The 19293-nt window shown below is 38.7% G+C and overlaps 1 protein-coding gene and 1 pseudogene across 1 annotated transcript in view; one reads left to right on the top strand and one right to left on the bottom strand.

Moving 5' to 3' along the window:
• Positions 1-19293, bottom strand: part of MORC1 (MORC family CW-type zinc finger 1) — a 171955-nt gene that overhangs the window by 68994 nt on the left and 83668 nt on the right. Inside the window, exons 15-17 of the mRNA XM_027581731.2 lie at positions 10291-10419; positions 7337-7442; positions 2399-2537 (exon numbers count right to left, since the gene is read on the bottom strand). Of these exons, the coding sequence (XP_027437532.2) occupies positions 2399-2537; positions 7337-7442; positions 10291-10419 (374 nt within the window). The remainder of the gene's footprint in view (positions 1-2398; positions 2538-7336; positions 7443-10290; positions 10420-19293) is intronic.
• LOC113917294 lies at positions 12409-16598 on the top strand (annotated as a pseudogene).

Genomic DNA, 19293 nt, shown 5'->3' with positions numbered 1-19293 from the left:
ATACAGTTTTAGAATACTTTCATGGGTTATTTTTGTGAAAGGGGGATTGAGGTCACCTTCCAGAGGTCTACTAGTTAACAATTAACATATTTTATAATGAGTTACACGGTCTTTGAAAGAGAGATGTGTCACACAGATGCTGAGCCTGTTTTTTTTTAAATACGTAAGTTTAGCATGTAATTTGAAGGATTGGCACCGTGAAGGAACAAGTCAGTGCTGATCTCCAAGTCCCCTTTTATAATGTTTTTCTCACCTATAATGCCTGCCCTTTCTCCCAATAGACTTCAAGACACAAGCTAAGTGCCACCTCTTCTGTGAAGCCGTTTTTTGACTAAAGCGGCCCTCACCCTCTCTGTATAATAAACAGTTCTGGTGGTTTCAGCTGTGATCAGACAGATACTGAACTAGTATCGCGTGGCGGTGGTCACTAATTTTCAAATAGCTCTAGGCTGGGTCCATGAAAAGACTTTATTACCTGAATGCATGTTCTATTTATTGACCCAACAACTACTGAGTACATACTGCTTGCCAGGCACTGTGTAAGGTAACAGATTTACACTGAACAAAACCAAGATTATCCCTGCACTCACAGAGCTCACACCGTGGTATGAGAGTGATTCCATCTTCCCTGCAATGCCCAGCATGGGACAGACCCAAAGGCAAGTATGTGCTCAATGACCACCTTAAAATTAACTGATTGCCTGTGGTTACGGAACTCTAAACAAAGCTTTCCTTGATGACACAGAATTAGGGTCAGTTCAGGGCACTGAGTACTGGGAGTTGAAGATGCTAGGATTACCTACCTTCACAAAAGGGGGCAAGGGAGGATTCCTAGGTCCTTTGAACTGATGGGAGCTAGTCTCTAGGCAAGGACTGCTAAACTTCTTTGTTTATACGTCAAACAGACTGAATCTATAAACCTGGCTTATGAAAATCTCAACTACCAAGAAAGAAAGAATAAGCAGAACGGATGGCCCAAATGGGTTACCCCAACAGCTACCATCAAAATCTCTACCTGAGATGAATAAAATGAATAAAACACCCAATACTAAACAAACAAAAAGGTAATCAAAAACCTCGTGATTGGCACTATTACCATCCAAGGGTCAGCTCTGACCTCCATAGGAAAGAAAAAAGCATTCAGAGACTGCAATAAAGACAGAGGCATTTCAGGAGACACTGTCTGCCTTCGCAAATCTACAGGGAGTGGCAAACAAGAAGCAAAAAATCAAAGGAAGACATTCCACGTTGGAAAGATCTGACTTTACCTGCTTGTTTATTAAAGAAACTTCAGGCTGTGATATCCTTACTTCTGACCCGTGTTATCAAACCCACAACTAGAGGCTCTAAGAACTATAGAAAGTTTCACCAATCTGGGGGGGATGGGGAATGCTTAAGAGAATGTGTTTGCAAAGTGACTCTCGGTGTCTTCCCCAGAGACTCCAGACTAAAAACGAGGGTCAGGTTTCCTTGCCTGGGATCCCAAGTGGTGGCTGACTTGCATGGCAGACCCCTAGCAAAGTGGGAGGGGAAAAGAAGAAATGAGGTAGAAAAGAAAGCTGATCTTCTAAAGGCACAGGAATACACATAATAACAGTAAGGTATTAAGCCCGAGACTCTTTATTCCTGCTCCATAAGAGAATTTTCTATTCAAGTATTTCATTTCCCGACATTTACAGAGGAGTCAACACATTTGGACATATGCCGCTGACCTCCTCAAGTTCTATTTGAGGAAGCTGATAGGCTCTCCAATTCAAAATTGCTGAATTCGGGTATTAAATCTATAAAGTAAACAGAGATCTAATTACTTTATTAGTTAAGAGATTAAAACAATATTTCTGCATATCACTTTGTCTTTCCCTTGAAAATGTCATGGTTCCTTATGTTTACCGATAGTTATGTTTTATTTATAGAATTTCCTTAATAATTGAGTGACACTGACTTTCTGTATTAATAGGCTAATATTTTTTAAAAGAACAACTCTTCACCTCAAAAATCCACCCTCAGGGAGGAAGCCCAGTGAACCCAAAAGAGCCTAGCCTTTGGACACATACCGACGTACGACCCAGTCTTGACCGTGTCACCTGACAAGGCTCTCTGTGCACCTGCAGGGTGGAAACAAATCGCCCTGCTTCTCTCATGCACTGTTGTGTAGATGGGCTTAAATATGACAGGTAGCTTTTTTTTTTTTTTTTCCTTCAATTCTTCTCCCTTCCTGAGCCCCTGGGGCACTTGTACTTGTCTTAGAACAGTCCTTAGAGCCAAAATTAAAAGTGATAAAAAAGGATGGAAAAAAGAAGCTACACAATTTACAAGGGTGAAGCACATTAACTGATTCCCACACATAAAACGAACAGCTCTGGAGTTCAAGTAGTTTCTGGAAAGAATAACAGCTCACCTGTGGCTGCGGGTCTGCCAGTCGACTGTGATACCTCTGGATCGCCTCTCGAAGTTGTCTCTCTTTCTCAGTTTTTGATGGTGACACCGAGCTCATGGTGCCCAGAGGGATGGAAGGCAGGCGTTCTGCCTGATGACAACTTCACAATCAACAGGAGACATCGTCAGGAAGAAATATAAAACTATTGTCTATAAAGGATGATTTACTTCTATAAAAAGATACTCTTTATGCCTTATATCCAAAATTTGAATACAAAGGAAGAGCAGTGTATTGATGACCTGAGGTTAACACATGACGTTAAATCTCCAGTTCGTGCGGAAAAGAGCTTCAGGGGAAATGTGGAGGATGGTATATTTACAGGAATGGGAGCATATATTCATTCTTTTACAACTGCTTCATTTATCCTGCGCGATCACGAAACGAGGCCTTTTGCAAAAACGCTTTTAGATAATTGGAGCTTATCTCATTATTGCTAAACATTTTTTTTCCCCAAAAAATGTCAGGTAGGAATCTATAGGTCTCTGTAAAGGACACCAAATAATTCTGCTTCTGAAACACGTGGATCCACTGTGAAGGCTGAGTGTAAAGAGCAAGGACCCGTGGGACGGGATGCAGTGCTCAGTGACAGCCTTGCAGGTCACCGCACCCCGGGCAGCCCTTCATCACGGATTAGCCCCGTGATCCAGGGACAGCAGGTGCACATCCTTCTCTCTCCAGCTGCTGGCAGCCACTGTGCTTCCCAGGCTTACTGCTGTGCTGTTCCCACATGCTATATAACCAAGTAGAATTGTATGTAGATGCACAAAAACCAGACTGTGGATGAGAGCCTCCCTCGTTATAGTGACATAAAATACTAACGACTTTTGAAACATATGGCTCAAGAGGCTGGAGGTCCTTTTCTTCCCCCCCCCCCCCGCCCCTACTTTTGGTTCCCTGGCTATGTTCTGGGGAGCTGAGTTAGCCAAACTATCAAAAAATTGAGATATTACATTGTTTCCCTTGGTATCAAGGCTTGTCAAGGATAAGACGCTGGGCTCCCCCTGGGCGTGGCGCTGTTCAGAGTATGGCTGGGAAAGTTCCGGAGTGGAACAAAAGGTCAAGGTCAATTCTAAGAGCCTGCTTTACACACGGGTTTTTCTATTATTGACTGGAACCAAAAAGAGGGGAGAGGGACAAAGTTTGTATGAAATAAATGTGTTGTTAAGCTAGGACAGGGACAAGGAGGTTGAGCCTAGAAAGAGGACTTTCTCCCTTCCGAACCAGTGCAGGAAAAAGAGCAGACCAAACCCATGATTCCTGTTTTTCAGGACTGCAGGGCATGTTTCCCTTCCCCCTAGCAAGAGAGAAGAGTGAGGAGCTACAATCAGATTCAAATACGACTGTGAAAAAACACTTAATTCCACCCACATATGGTATTTGTTGTTACTATCACTTTAGAAAATAAGGTGGTAGAGAAACCAATCAGGGGGCATCTACGATAAATACAGCCGCCGGCGGTATGGATTCGAAGACATCTGTGGGGTGGTACCTACAAAATGAACGTTAACTTAAAAACATTGAGTTTTTATTCAGAAAAGAGAAACCTCGAGTATTTTAATAAAACACACAATCCATTCAATGATCTTTAAAGATTTTAACTTGCAATACGACCCATGGATATTTCAAACATCCTTCTCACAATTCAGACTTTTTTGGTGTGATCAAATGATCGGCATCCTTTTTACCCTGCTGCTGATCCCTATTTCCAAATGCAGATAAACGCATAGCATGGATACAGCGGAAGTATATTGATACCTATTTCTCAGGTACTATGATAAAAAATGTCTAGCCTCCCTCTGTGTTTAAAGCGGAAAAGGAAAAAATGCTCTGGTGGTCCAAAGAAGAATGGCTTCATTTTACCCCACCGGGGTGACCAGCTCGGAATAACACTACCATATTTGTCAGATGGTGCATTTTGTCACCCCATAGCATACGACTGGCATGAGGCTTCCTGAAATGTAAAAGGGGGCTTTCGGAATCTAAAAAACAAAACAAATGAATAAACAAATAAAAAGCAGAATTAGACTTATTAATACAGAGGTTGTCAGAGGGAAAGGGGTGGGAGGATGCGCAAAATGAGGGTGGGGGAACAGCTGATACAGGCTTCCGGCTGTGGAATGAACAGGTCACGGGGTAAGAGGCACAGCATCGGGAATGTAAAAGCCTCTGCGTGGTGACAGATGGGAGGTTCCCTTGCGGTGAGCGCAGCACAACATATACAGATGCTGAATCACTGTGTTGTACACCTGAAACTAATGTAACATTGTGTGTGAACTACAGTCGAATAAAGAAATTTAAAACACACACACGGGAGAGGATGCCTTCAGAGAGTGGGTGTGGTAAGGCAGAAAGAGTACAGGTTTGCATCCAAAGGCTTGGCTTCAAGTCTCAGCTCTAGGGAGGCATCCTGGACAAGTCACTGGGCCTCTCCTGGCCTCACTATTTCCCCCTCTGAGAAACGATGCAAGTTCGTATGGTTATCGTAAAGAAGAAATGAGATAACATACGTAATTGCTATGTAAGAGAAAACTGTAATTATGTTTCCTGCCTAAATTCTGGTTACACAGGCATTGTTCATCTAAATGCTGTTCACTGGCATTAACCCTGCCGACAATTGGCAATTAACTGCTGACAATAACACTATACTTTCTGTAAATACAGTCAATGCCACGTTTTACCCCATTACTCAGGCCTTCCATTCACCGAATGTTGCCTAATAACTATACTGTATTTCTCATCACTTTCATACACTGATTTTATGGGATTCTGTCCGAATCCAATGGCATAGGGTCTTGCTATTTCATGGCATGTTCTCAATGTACACACGGTCCATCCTACCATACTGAATTAGAGCTGCAATGACCTCCAATAAGGGAAGTGTCAACTCTTAAGTAATTGCCCTCATAATCAGGAGTTTTTCTTTACACGTCTCCTAAATCTCTTGCTGTCACATTAAGCATATTTTTTGTCCTAATCTTTTCAGTGGAAATGAAATACACCTGGTCAAAATCATGTCATTGTATTTCAAGAATCAAGGACTTAAATTATAAGACAACGCTGCATTTTAAGCTTCTAAGGAAAACCATCAGTTTTCTGTCGACGTGGCTAAATTTCTCTTGCCTGTCATCACCGGGGGCACTATTTGATGTGTGAAAGAGACAGAATTGATGCAGCTTTGAAACTAATTTTGCAATGCTCTGTGATCGCACCCCACCACTTTTCAGGGAGGAGAGGGTGAGAGTGTGCCAATTCACGGGCAATGGTAAGCTGGAGGTAAGGAAAACCGTAGAGGATAGAAACCAGTTCTGTGGGTCCAAGAATGCCCCAAGACTGGGCTGAGAAGTCACAGGCATATGTTAGATCTGTGGAAAGGGACCTAAATTCTCATGGCTTATAACTAAGAAGCTCCCAGTATCCAGGAACTTAGTAAACTTAGTAAACTGTCTTTCTAATGGGCTCAGCTGGACCCAGAGAAGACGCATAATGTACTAGGATTGCACCCCATTCTAAGTGATAGAAAGCCGAGTGAAAGAGAGGTTCTGTCACCTATCCAAGATCTCACAGCTAATGGAGCCAGGGGAATCAAACACAGGCAGTCTGGCCCCAGAATCAGAACTCTAAACGCTCTTCTAATGCTGCATGAAAAGTTCTTAGCTCATAGGAAGGGATCAATATTCATAACTATTCTTAATATTGAAACTAAGCCAACCCTTGGCTCTTCTGTGGGGGATACTTAAGTTTCAAGCCAGGGCTAGAACCCAGCGAGGAGTCAGAGACCTTGGCCAGTAGCCTCACGAACAGGTACCTTAGCCCCCACTGGGCTTCAATTTTCACTTCTCTAAAAAGAAGGAGTGAGGCTAGATCAGTATTTTGTAATCATGCTCCCCGGAGCTCCAGGCTTTTTAAAGAGGACAGCACAGAAATGAGAAATGGAGTCTGATTCACACACATCCCAGCTTCCAATTTAATCAGGAAAGTTCTGCATTTATCTTATGTATTTGGGGTCTGAACAAATTTTGTTTGGGGAAAATAGGTTCTGCTGAAAACCAAGAAACAAGACTAAAAACCCCTGGGCCGTGAGGAATCTAAGAGGCCTCACCACCTCTGGTATTTTCCTTAGTCTCTAAATATGGGTAACTTGGGAACTCCAGGTGGAAATGTTGGTGTGTGTTTGTGCTGTTTATTTTTTTTAATTTTCTTTTTTTTTTTTTTTTTTTTTTTAGGGCTGGATAAAAACAACCACACAGAGGTTATTACTCTAATGTCTGTATTAGCAATATTGATCCACTTATCCAGGCCAAAGAACTTAGAACAAACTCCACAGAGAAGCAATGTTTGATTCAGGGGTGCCTTCATTAAGGGGGGGATACTCATTCTTTCCCTTCCCAAGGAAAATAATGTAAGCCTAAAGGGTCTGTCATAACACTGACATGCATCAGTACTTAATCGGTCTTTTTCCTGTTTTAGTCTGAACTTCTTCCTCCAAGAGCACAAAGCAATGAAATCAATATGTGACTTAAAGAGAAAAAGCACATGGTCTAACAGGTTAGTGCCCCAGGAGACACCCTCTGGATAAGACTCCTTTACAGTAAGGCCATATGTTGTATGAAAATGAACTAGAAGGCAGAACTCCAACACTGGGTCATGGTCTCCTGCCAGTGGAAGCACAGAGCTACACATCCCAAAGTTTGCAAACAATTACACGCAGGTCTCCTTCATCTTGACGGGAAAGCACACTAATGAAGTATATTTCCACAGGTGGTAAGGAGCCAGAAAGAGTTCACAAGGATGACCGCTATTGAGCTAAAGTGTATCTATCGCTGACATTTCCAGTTTCACACAAATGCATTTTGGGAATTAAAAATAGATAACGAATTTTAGAAAACTATCAAAAACTACCTGTTTTCCAAGGGGTTAGGATTATTAGCACAAATCCAGAGGTCAAAAAATTCTTTTTCCTGGTAAGTAACAGAAGAAGGCAAGATTCTCCATTTAAGGCAAAGATCTGGTAATGAAAACAAAATCACACACAAGAAAGAGCACAGTCAGAAGTGAACATAGCAAGTAACGTGTCTGACTGCACACACCCAAACGATGATGTATCTTTCAATCCAGAGACAAGTGAATCCATAACCATGCACCTTTACATCTGATGGCACACCTAGTCTAGGATTCTACGAGCTACCCGGAGACACCACCAATGAATTGTTGTTATTAGCGTTGTTGTTATTGCTTAAGTTCTTTCCAGTTGGTTCCTGCTCCTTTCAGCCAGAAGAATGTTGGTTAGGTCCCTCCCCATCTCTTCCTGAACCACAGGAAGACTTCTAATGACTCGACTCTTCCATTTTCTCCGACCTACAATCCCTCTGTTGCCAACACTGCTTTCCATCTCCAACCACTTGACTAACATAACGAGCAAAATCAAGCTCTCTGAACCATTCACACAGTTCCTCGCTCTGCACCTCTCTCCTGCTCTTACCCCACCCTCCAGCCTACGATTTCTGACTTCTTTTTTCTATTTCCTCCTTTCATTCCTTCCCTACCTGTAGAACCAAGGCACTCCAGTCTCAAGGCTATTCTCAACTCTAATCCTGAATTCTATCCACATACACAGCTACTGGCTCTTAGGTAAACATTCTCTCTGTTCATCTAAGATCGAGGCAGTATGCACATTGGTTCAGAACACACAGTGCTGAAGTCACAGTAGTTAAGAACTGGAATAGCTCTACCAGTTACTACCTCTATGATCTTGAACAAAGTACTCCTCTATGCTTCAGTATCATCATCTGTAAAAAGAGATTAATATTAGCACTTACCTAAAGGGAACGTTGAGGATTAAATGACATAATAATGATAAAAGCCAACATTGCTAGGCATTATTTATGACGGTAAATTTTATGTGTCAGTTCGACTGGTCCATGGGTTACCCAGATATCTGGTCAAACATTATTCTGAGTGTGTCTGTGAGAGTGTTTTGGATGAGAATATTTGCACTGATAGACTCAGTAAAGATTACCCACCCTAACACGGATGGGCCTTATCCAATCAGCTGAAGTCCTGAAGAGACACAAAAAGGCTTACTGTCCTGTAAGTAAGAAGAAACTTTTCCTTCCTGACTGTCTTGAGCTGAGACATCAATTTTTTTTTTCTGCCTTCAGACTCAAACCAAAGGATCAGCTCTTCCTGAGCATCAAGCCTGTCAACATTCAGGCTGGAACATCATCACTGGGTCTCCCAGTTCTCAGGTCTTCAGACTCAAACCAGAATTCGGCCAGTGGCTCTCCTGGGTCTCCAGCTTGCTGACTGCAGGTCTCTGGACTCTTTAGCTTCCTTAATCACGTAAACCAATTTCCCAGAATTAATATCTATCCGTCCATCCTATTACTTCTGTTTCTCTAGAAAATCCTAATACACCATCCTAAGCACTTAGTAAACTTTACATGTGTTAATTCATTTTTTTTCACAAAACTGTATGATGTAACTACAAATACTAACTCCATTTCATAAGTCTGAAAACTGAGACTTAAAGAAGTTAGGGAATCTGCCCAATTTCATACAGCTTTCAGATACTGGAGATTGGATTCTGGCAGTACCTTGCACACATCAAAAACACACAGTAACTTTTAGCCTTTATTGTTATCATCCAATAGGTTGTTGCATAGAGTCATCAATTTCCTCAATTATTCCTTCTAAATGTCTGGCGTGCAGGTTCTTCTGAAATTGCACAGCCATGACTTTCTTTGGACTTTTACGATTTCTCCCCTGGCTCCTGGATGATGCCAGTAATCTCCTCACAGGTCTGACCTCAACCATTGCGCTAGCGCTCCTCCAAATCATCCTGCACTGAGCAGCCAGAACTACCTTACTACAAGTTACATATGATGCTCAGGTCCTCTTTGGACCACCCCAGGGACAAGGTGGGACAGGTGTTCCCTGGGCACTGTGTAAATAACTACTATTGTGTGCTTTTTTGTTTGCCTGGTTGCCTTCCCCCTGGATGGCACATTCCTTGCAGATAGCAGAGAATGTCTTTAATTCTCTAACCCTTTATATGGTGGCTAGAAGATGTATCGGAGGCACACAATCATAAGTGCTAAATGCTTGAATGATGTTCTCCTACTGAAAAACTGCCAAAGCCTTGTCATTACTTATCAAAGGAAAAACTCCTTACTCTGGCATTCGAGGCCCTCTAATAGGTTTACTCAACCTAAACACTCTTGTCTTTTATTACTCATTCATCATTCATCCAGTAGTCAATTACTAAGTACTATATATTTAACACAGTGCTAGGTATGAAAATAAAAAAATAACTGTGTCTATTATTCTATCACAAAAATTTTAGCTGAAGTGTACACTTGATATTAACACACATTCCCCACTACATCTCTGCCTCTCAAAATTCTACCTCGAGAGACATAGAGGAAGATGGTGGCAGAGCTGAAGGAGTACAGGCTCACCTCGTCCCACGAAGACAGCTAGATAACCATCACAACATCCTAAATACCCCAGACATAGACCTGAAGACGGGCAGGACAAACTCCACAACTAAAGGGAGAGAAACAGCCATATCGAAGAAGGTACCTCTATCATGAAGTCTGGCCTCAACTCGCACCACCTCCCTTTTATTGAAACCTCAAATAACTTTATGCCTCTTTGACCCCATTTACCTAATTTTAATCTCTATTACAAGTAGTTTCATGCATTTCTGAACCTTTCCTGGACCCTAATCTCCTTGAAAGCAAGCACCCTGTCCTACCCACCTCTGTCTCACTCACAACCCATTTTTTAGCACAATGACTTGCTATTGGGAACTCACTAAATGTTTGCTGATTGGAATGGAATTCAACACTCACCACACTGAATGATGAATGGGATGGCCATGGCTTGTCGTCTCTGATACTGAACAGAATCTAAAGATTTCTCCATGTCCTTGTCATTCTGATATCCAAATTCATTCCAAAACAATGTTAGATTTCTATTACCTTAAAAAAAAAGTAGGCAAAAAATAATAAAAGAAAATTAAATCAACAAGATCAGGATGATAAGCAAAGTTTGAGTATAAGCACATGTATATATAATATGATCTCAACTATGTAAAAACTACTACATATACAGAAATAAGAAACAAAAATATTAATATTAGTTTTCTCTGAGTATGGGTGAAATTTGTCTTCTGCTTTATACTTGCATTTTCCAAACTGTATATATATTATGATTGCAGTATTTTTATAACAAAATTAAACATAATAGTAGTTATAAAAATATATACATATTGTAACAAACTACATTGACATTTAAAACTTTTTTCTTAAATACTCCCAGAAGCAATTGTACTGATTAAACTTAAAGGCCACCCTTCAGACTATTGATACAGATATTTATCATCTTGTCTCACAGCCAGTTTCTTCGCTGTTATTTTATCTCTAGTCCCTTTCCTGCCAGTGTTTTATGCCCTACCCTTGCCCCAGATTCTAAACTCGCTCCTTGCTTAGAAACGGCACTTGTCATGGAGGACCGCTAGGAGTCCTTCGTAAGAGGCTGTGCTCCTATCCTTTGATCCAGCAATTGCGCTGCTAAGACTCTTCCCTACAAACATACAAAACAAAGACTATATATATCACAACACTGAACAGAAAAAGAAAAGAAAAGGAAACAACATAAAAACCTGAAATAGGAAACTGATAAATTCTATTTCCAAACAAGGGACACGAGGCAACCTTTAAAACAGGTTTAGAGCTAAATGCATAGTGTGTCAAGACCTCTTAGAGTTTTATAATACTTTTTTTTAAATATGAAACAAAAAGAGACAAACAAAAAGATATGAAACAGAATACCTACTATAGTCATTTTTATAATTTATAAAAAGTTTATACATATACAATTTTGATGGGTATGCCTTCCTATTCCTGAAAGGAAATAACAGAAAGTTTTAAGAGTAGATGCCATTGGAAAGAAGGAGAGAAATTGAGAAGAAGGTGGGGGGAAGACACTTCCACTTTCATTTTCAACCTTTTGAACACTTAGAATATTTTTACATGTACACGTATTACTTTAAAAACATTTTTTTTAAGGAAAAGAAACCAAGTTTACCATTCTGTCCAATATGATAACCACCAGCCACATGTGGCTACTGAGTACTTGAAAGATGGCAGATATAAAACATTTCACCAACGTACAAAGTCAAACAGTGAGAATCTAACATACACACCTTGGAAATAAAATATATGCAGTAGGGCCAGCCTTCCATCAACCTTAACATATGACTGAATAATCCATGCAAACTACAAATAAACATCCTCATACTTTACTATTCCTGTTAAAATTTAGGTTCAGAATGCTATGTGCCATTAAGACAAGCAAGGAAGGAACTCCGTCTTCAAAAAGAAGTATGAAATTGGGCCAGGCTGAAAACGGCCCTCACAAATTCCCAACTCTCCTACCTTGTCTCTTCACAAAACTCCTAGCAGCTCTCACCTCAAATTTCCCTTTGGACTCTGCTTTTTGGGCTTCTCTCAACTCAAACTCTTGGCTTTCAGCCAATTGCTCAGCATTCAGTCTTGGCCCGTCCCAGACTCTACTTCTTCACTGCACACCAGACCCTGAAATATTCTTTGGTGTTTCACAAATGGGTTTGTGAAACCTCATTCTCTGATTGCCACATGAACTACTCAGTTCTTACTATGTCAAAGTAAGAGGTGTTGCAGATTAAAGTCAGGTGGCTTGGACTGCTGTCTCTGCCACACATTAGTTGTAGAACTACTGAATTTTCTTATCATAAAGTGTTTATAAAAACTTGCCTTACAGGGTTATCATAAAGAATAAATGTGAAGGTGTATTAAAAACTATAATACTCTGAAGAAATTTAAGTTGCTTCTGTATTATATTTATCCTCTCTCTAAATATTGCTTCCCCAAGGATACTGTACCTTTTCAAAGGAGGAACTGCGCTTTATAACTTTGCATGCCCTCAACATGGAGCTCAGCATCCTGCACGTAATAAGCCCTCAAAAAAAGTTGCTCCTAATCTTGACAAAATACCTTATTAACGTGCTGTGTGGGTTAAGATGAAGGTGAAATCATGTCTCTCCATGAAACATTAACTAAACACACTTAACACAACCCACCTAACTTCTCAAACAAATATAAACTGTGAACCCCAACATAAACACCTTAAGGGCGGTAAAACTACTAGGATGTTAGAAACAGGCACATACCTCTCAAGGGTGGGATGACCTCTGCTCTGTGATCACACCACTCTTTAACGCTTACGCATTACATTTTAGTTTACTTTATGCCTATTTTTCCCTCTAGATAGTGAAATCCTTGAAGACAGTGGCTATGTTAGGATCTTGTTTTTCAGAGGCTGACACACAGAGCTTAATGTTTACTTGTAAGACTAAATAATACCAAAGAATGACTGGCTATCAAAGCAGAAGAGAGGATATTCAGTAGCCGAAATATCACGAGCAGACCTGATAAAAGATACTATACTATTCAAAGCAGGTATCAGGACAAAGAAAACAACCAGAGTTATTCACTCTGGAGGTCAGAAACAGCTTTTTCTAACTGTCAAGAGAAATTCAACTTTGTTTCTCCAGATAGAAACTACTCCAACATGCACAACTTACATGTTATTAAAACAAATTTCCAAGGACTGGCCCGGGAAGACTAGGCAGATGTTTAAGCAAGCCAGAGGGATAACAGCAGGAGGAAACATATCGTGCCAGATTCTATTTTCTTTTATGTGTTACTCAGTCTGTAGACATTTATACAAGATACCCTGAAAAAAGTTCCTCCCATATAAGGGAACCTCCACCAAGCTATCAGTGGATTTTTCAGCAGAAACCTTGTAAATCAAGAGAGTGTGGGATGATATAATCAAAGTGCTAAAAAAACAACAACAAGAACACCACCACCTGCCAACCCAGAATAATTTACCCGGCAAAGATGTCCTTCAGAAATTAAGGAGAAAAAGAATTTCCCCCAAAAACCTAGGGTTTTTCATTACCACTAGACCTACCTTACAAGAAATGCTACAGGGAATTCTTTAAGCTGAAATGAAAGGATACTAATTAGTAACTTGAAAACATGAAAATATAAAATTTACTGGTAAAGGTAAATATATAGTCAGATTCAGAATGCTCTAGTATTATAATAGTGGTGTATAAATCATTTAACCGTAGTATAAAGGTTAAGACAAAAGTATTAAAAATAAGTATAGCTATAATAATTTCATAGTGGATTTACAATATTAAAATGTGAATTCTAAATTGTGAAATAAAAAAACAAAGAATGTTTGTGGGGAAAGGGAGTAACAAGGTAGAGATTTTGTCTGAGATCAAAGTTAACCTGTCATAAGCTTAAAACAGACTGTTGTAACTAAAGCATGTTTTATGCAAGCCTCATAGTAACCACAAAGCAAAACCTAGGATAAACAAAAGTAAAGCAAAACAAACAATAAAGCAAAACAAAAGATAAAGAGACAGGATTCACAGCATTACACTACAGAAAATCATCATATTGCAAAGGAAGACAACAAGAAAGGAAGAAACAAAGGAACTAAAAAACAGCAATTAAAACAATAAGATGGCAATAATAAGTCCTTATCCATCAATAATTATGTTAAATGTAAATGGATTATATTCTCTAATCAAAAACATAAAGTGGCTGAGTGGATTAAAAAAAACAAGACCCAACTATATATTGACTATAAGATATTCACTTCAGTTTTAAGGATATAAATAAGCTCAAAATGAAGGGATGGAAAAAGATATCCTATGCAAATAGAAACTGAAAGAAAGCAAGGATAGCTATACTGGTATCAGACAAATACGCTTTAACCCAAAAAGTGCAACAAGAGACAAAGGAAGTCATTATATAATGGTAAAGGAGTCAATTCATCAAGAGGAAATAACAATTATAGATATAGATAGATAGATAGATAGATTTATATCTATCTATCTATACATCCAACATCAGAGCACCTAAATATATTAAACAAATATTGACAAATCTGAAGGCAGAAATAAATGAAAATACAATAATAGTAGGAGACTTCATTACCTCACTTTCAACAATGGATAGATTAACCAGAGAAAAATTATAAGGAAATAATGTACATGAACCATACTTTAGAGCAAATGGATCTAATAGACACACAGTATTTCACCCAGTAGCAGTAGCATACACATTCTTCTCAAACACATGTGGGACATTCTCCAGGATGGATCATGTTCGATCACAAACAAGTCTTAACAAATTGACAAATATTAAAATCATTATCAAATATCTTTTCTGACTATAGTAGTATAAACTAGAAATTAGTAATAGGAGAAAAGATGAAAAATTCAAAAACAGGTAAAAGTTAAACAATATACTCTTAAATAACCAAAGGGTCAAAGAGAAAACCAAAAGAGAAATTTAAAAATATATTGAGATAAATGAAAATAGAAACAGCATACCAAAATTTAACAGATGCAATAAAAGCAGTTCTAAGAGGAAAGTTCATAGTGATAAATATATTAAAAAACAAGAAAGATCGCAAATAAACAATCTTTCCACCTCAAGGAGCTAGAAAAAGAACAAATGAAGCCCAAACTTAGAAGAAGGAAGAAAATAGCCAATATCAGTAGAAATAAATAAAAAAGAGAACAGAAAAACAATAGAAAAGATCAATGATACTAAAAACTGCTTTTTGAAAATATAAACAAAATTGACAAACCCTTAATTAAACTAAGAAAAAGAGTGAAGACTCAAAATCAGAAACCAAAGAAGACACATTACAACTGCTACCCCAGAAATACAAAAGATAAGAGACTACTCTGAATAATGATATGCCAACAAATTGCCTAATCTAGAAGGGGTAATTTCCTAAAAACATACAAATGTATAAGACTGAATTATGAAGAAATAGAAAATCTGAAAAACCTGTAACTAGTAAGAAGATTTAATCAATAATCAAAAGTTTCCCAACAAAGAAAACCTCAGGACCAGATGGCTTCACTGGTGAATTCTATCAAACATTTAAATAACAATTAATGCCTATCCTTCTCAAACTCTTCCAAAAAATTGAAGAGGAGGGCACATTTCCAAACTCATCTTACAAAGCCAACATTATTTTGACTCCCAATCCAGATGAGGACACCACAAGAAAAGTACAGGCTAGTATCACCAATGAATACAGATGGAAAACTCCTCAAAATAATACAAGCAAATAATATTTAACAGCACACACAAAAAAAGCATCATAAGCTATGATCAAGCGGGATCTATCCCTGGATGAAATGATGGTTCAACATACACAAATCAACAAATGCAATACACCACATTAATGGAAGGAAAGATAAAAAAACATATGATCATCCCAATACATATAGAAAGGACATCTGAGGACAACTACATGCAAAAGAATGCAACTTACACCATATACAAAAAACAACTCAAAATGAATTACAAACTTAAATGTAAGACCAAAACCCATAAAACTCCTGGAAGAAAACATAGGCAGTTGCTCTTGAACATCAGTCTGAGCAGTATTTTTTTGGATCTTCTCTGGCAAAGGGCAACAAAAGCAAAAACTTAACAAAAGGGACTACATCAAACTAAACAGCTTTGCACAGCAAAGAAAACCATCAACAAAACAAAAAGGTAATCTACTGAATGGGAGAAGATATCTGCAAATGACATATAGCCAATAAGGGTTAATATCAAAAATATTCCACAAAAGATCCCAAATAGCTTTTTCCGCCATCTTGGAGTCTGTGGAGGCCTGCTGGGAACAGGACTCCTATAGCACCAAATAGTGTCTGGAAGGCTGTGGTCCAAGGCCATTTTTGCTGGCTATAAGCGGGGTCTCTAGAACCAGAGGGAGCATACAGCTCTTCTTAAAATCGAAGGTGTTTATGCTCGAGATGAAACGGAATTCTATCTAGGCAAGAGATGTGCTTATGTGTACAAAGCAAAGAACAACACAGTGACTCCTGGTGGCAAACCAAACAAAACCAGAGTAATCTGGGGAAAAGTAACTCGTGCTCATGGAAACAGTGGCATGGTTCGTGCCAAATTCCGAAGCAACCTTCCTGCTAAAGGCATTGGCCACAGAATCCGTGTGATGCTGTACCCCTCAAGGATTTAAATTTATGAAAAGTAAATAAAGGTGTAGAAAAAAAAAAAATCCCAAATAGCCAAAGCAATCTTGAAAAAGAAAACAAAGTGGGAGGCATCACAATTCTGGACTTCCAGCTACATTTCAAAGCTGTAGTCATCAAGACAATGTGGTACTGAAACAAAAAAAAAGACACATCAATCAATGGAACAGAACAGAAAACCCAGTAATGGACCCACAACTATACGATCAACTAATTTTTAACAAAGCAGGAGAGAATATCCAATGGAAAAAAAGACAGTCTCTTCAACAAATGGTGTTGGGAAAACTGGACAGCAACATGCAGAAGAATGAAACTGGACAACTTTCTTATAGCATACACAAAAACAAATTCAAAATAGATGAAAGACCTAAATGTGAGGCAGGAAACCATCAAAATCCTAGAGGAGAACACAGGCAGCAACCTCTTTGACACTGGCCATAGCAACTTCTTACTAGACACATCTCTGGAGGCAAGAGAAACAAAAGCAAACATGAACTACTGGGACTTCATCAAGATAAAAAGCTTCTGCACAGTGAAGGAAACAATCAATAAAACTAAAAGGTAGCCTACAGAATGGGAGAAGATATTTACAAATGACATATCAGATAAAGGGTTAGCATCCAGAATCTATAAAGAACTTATCAAACTCAACATCCAAAAAACAAATAATCCAATTAAGAAATGGGCAGAAGACATGAATACACATTTCTCCAAAGAAGACATCCAGATGGCCAACAGACACATGAAAAGATGCTCAACATCACTCATCATCAGGAAAATACAAATCAATACCATCTCACACCTGTCAGAATGGCTAAAATTAACACCACAGGAAACAACATATGTTGGTGAGGATGCGAAGAAAGGGGAACCCTCTTACACTGTTGGTGGGAATGGAAACTGGTGCAGCTACTCTGGAGAACAGTATGGAAGTTCCTCAAAAAGTTAAAAATAGAACTACTCTACAACCTAGCAAATGCACTACTAGGTATTTCCCCAAGGGATACAAAATTACTGATTCAAAGGGGCACTGGCATTTTATAGCATCATTATCAATAATAGCCAAACTATGGAAAGGCCCAAACGTCCACTGACTGATAAGTGGATAAAGAAGATGCAGTGTGTGTGTATATATATATATATATATATATATATATATATATATACACACAATGGAATATTACTCAGCCATATAAAAATAATGAAATCTTGCCATTTGCAAAATGTGGATGGAGCTAGAATGTGTTATGCTAAGCGAAATATGTCAGTCAGAGAAAGACAAATACCACATGACTCTACTCATATGTGGGATTTAAGAAACAAAACAGATGAACACAGGGGAAGAGAAAAAAAGGGGGAGCAAACCATAGGAGACTCTTAACTATAGAGAACAAACTGAGGGTTGCTCTAGGGTAGGTAGGCAGGGTATGGGCTAAATGGGTAATGGGTATTAAGGAGGGCACTTGTTGTGATGAGTACTGGGTGTTATGTAAGTGATGAATCACTAAATTCTACTCCTGAAACCAATATTACACTATACGTTAACTAACTAGAATTTAAATAGAACAAAACAAAAATATATAAAGAACTCACTCCGCTCAGTATTAGAAAAACCAAACTAATTAAAAAATGGGTAGATGACTTAAATACACATTTCTCCAAAGAAACACATATAGCCAACAGACACATGAAAAGATGCTCAACATCATTAATAATTAAGGAAATACAAATCAAAACCATATTAAGATATCACCTCATAACTGTCAGAATGACTATTATCAAAAAGACAAGAAATGACAAGTGTTGGTGAGGATGTGGAGAAAAGGGAGGCCTTGTGTACAGTGAGTGGGAATGCAAAATGATGCATCCACTATGGAAAAAGTATGAAGTTTCATCAAAGAACTAAAAAATAGAACTATCGTATGATCCAGCAATTACACTTCTGGGAATTTACACTAATTCGAAAAGATATATGCATCCCTATGTTCATTACAGTATTACTTACTATAGCCAGGATATGGAAACAACCTAAGTGTCCATCAACAGATGAATGGATAAAGAAAATATGGTCTACATATACAATGGAATATTACTAAACCATAAAAAAGAATGAAATTCTGTTATTTGTGACAACCTGGATGGGCCTAGATGATAGTAAGCTAAGTGAAATAAATCAGACAGAGAAAGAAAAACACCATATGATTTCACTTATATGTGAATCTAAAAAGCAAGACAAAATAGAAACAAACTCATAAATAGAGAACAATCTGGTAGTTGCCAGGGAAGATGAACAAAACAGCAGAAGAGAATTAAAAGGTACAATCTTGTAGGGGCGCCTGGGTGGCTCAGTCAGTTGAGCATCCAACTCTTGATTTTGGCTCAGGTCATGATCTCAGGGTTGTGGGATCGAGCCCCACATTGGGCTCCACGCTCAGCAGGGAGGCTGCTTGAGGTTCTCTTTCTCCATCTCCCTCTGCCTCTTCCCACTATGCCCTCTCTCTCTAAAATAAATAAATGAATCTAAATAAATAAATAAATAGTGCAAACTTCCAGTTATAAAATAATAAGACATGGGGATACAATGTGCAATATAGAGAATATAGTTAATAATATGTAACAACTTTGTGTGATGACAGATGACAGCTAGATTTATCATGGTGAGCGCTCATAATATGTATAAATGTTGAAACATGTTGTACACTTGAACTAA

Source organism: Zalophus californianus, chromosome 1 (assembly GCF_009762305.2).
Source record: "Zalophus californianus isolate mZalCal1 chromosome 1, mZalCal1.pri.v2, whole genome shotgun sequence".
In the NCBI taxonomy this organism is placed as follows: domain Eukaryota; kingdom Metazoa; phylum Chordata; class Mammalia; order Carnivora; family Otariidae; genus Zalophus; species Zalophus californianus.
This window is presented reverse-complemented; position numbering and strand designations above follow the sequence as displayed.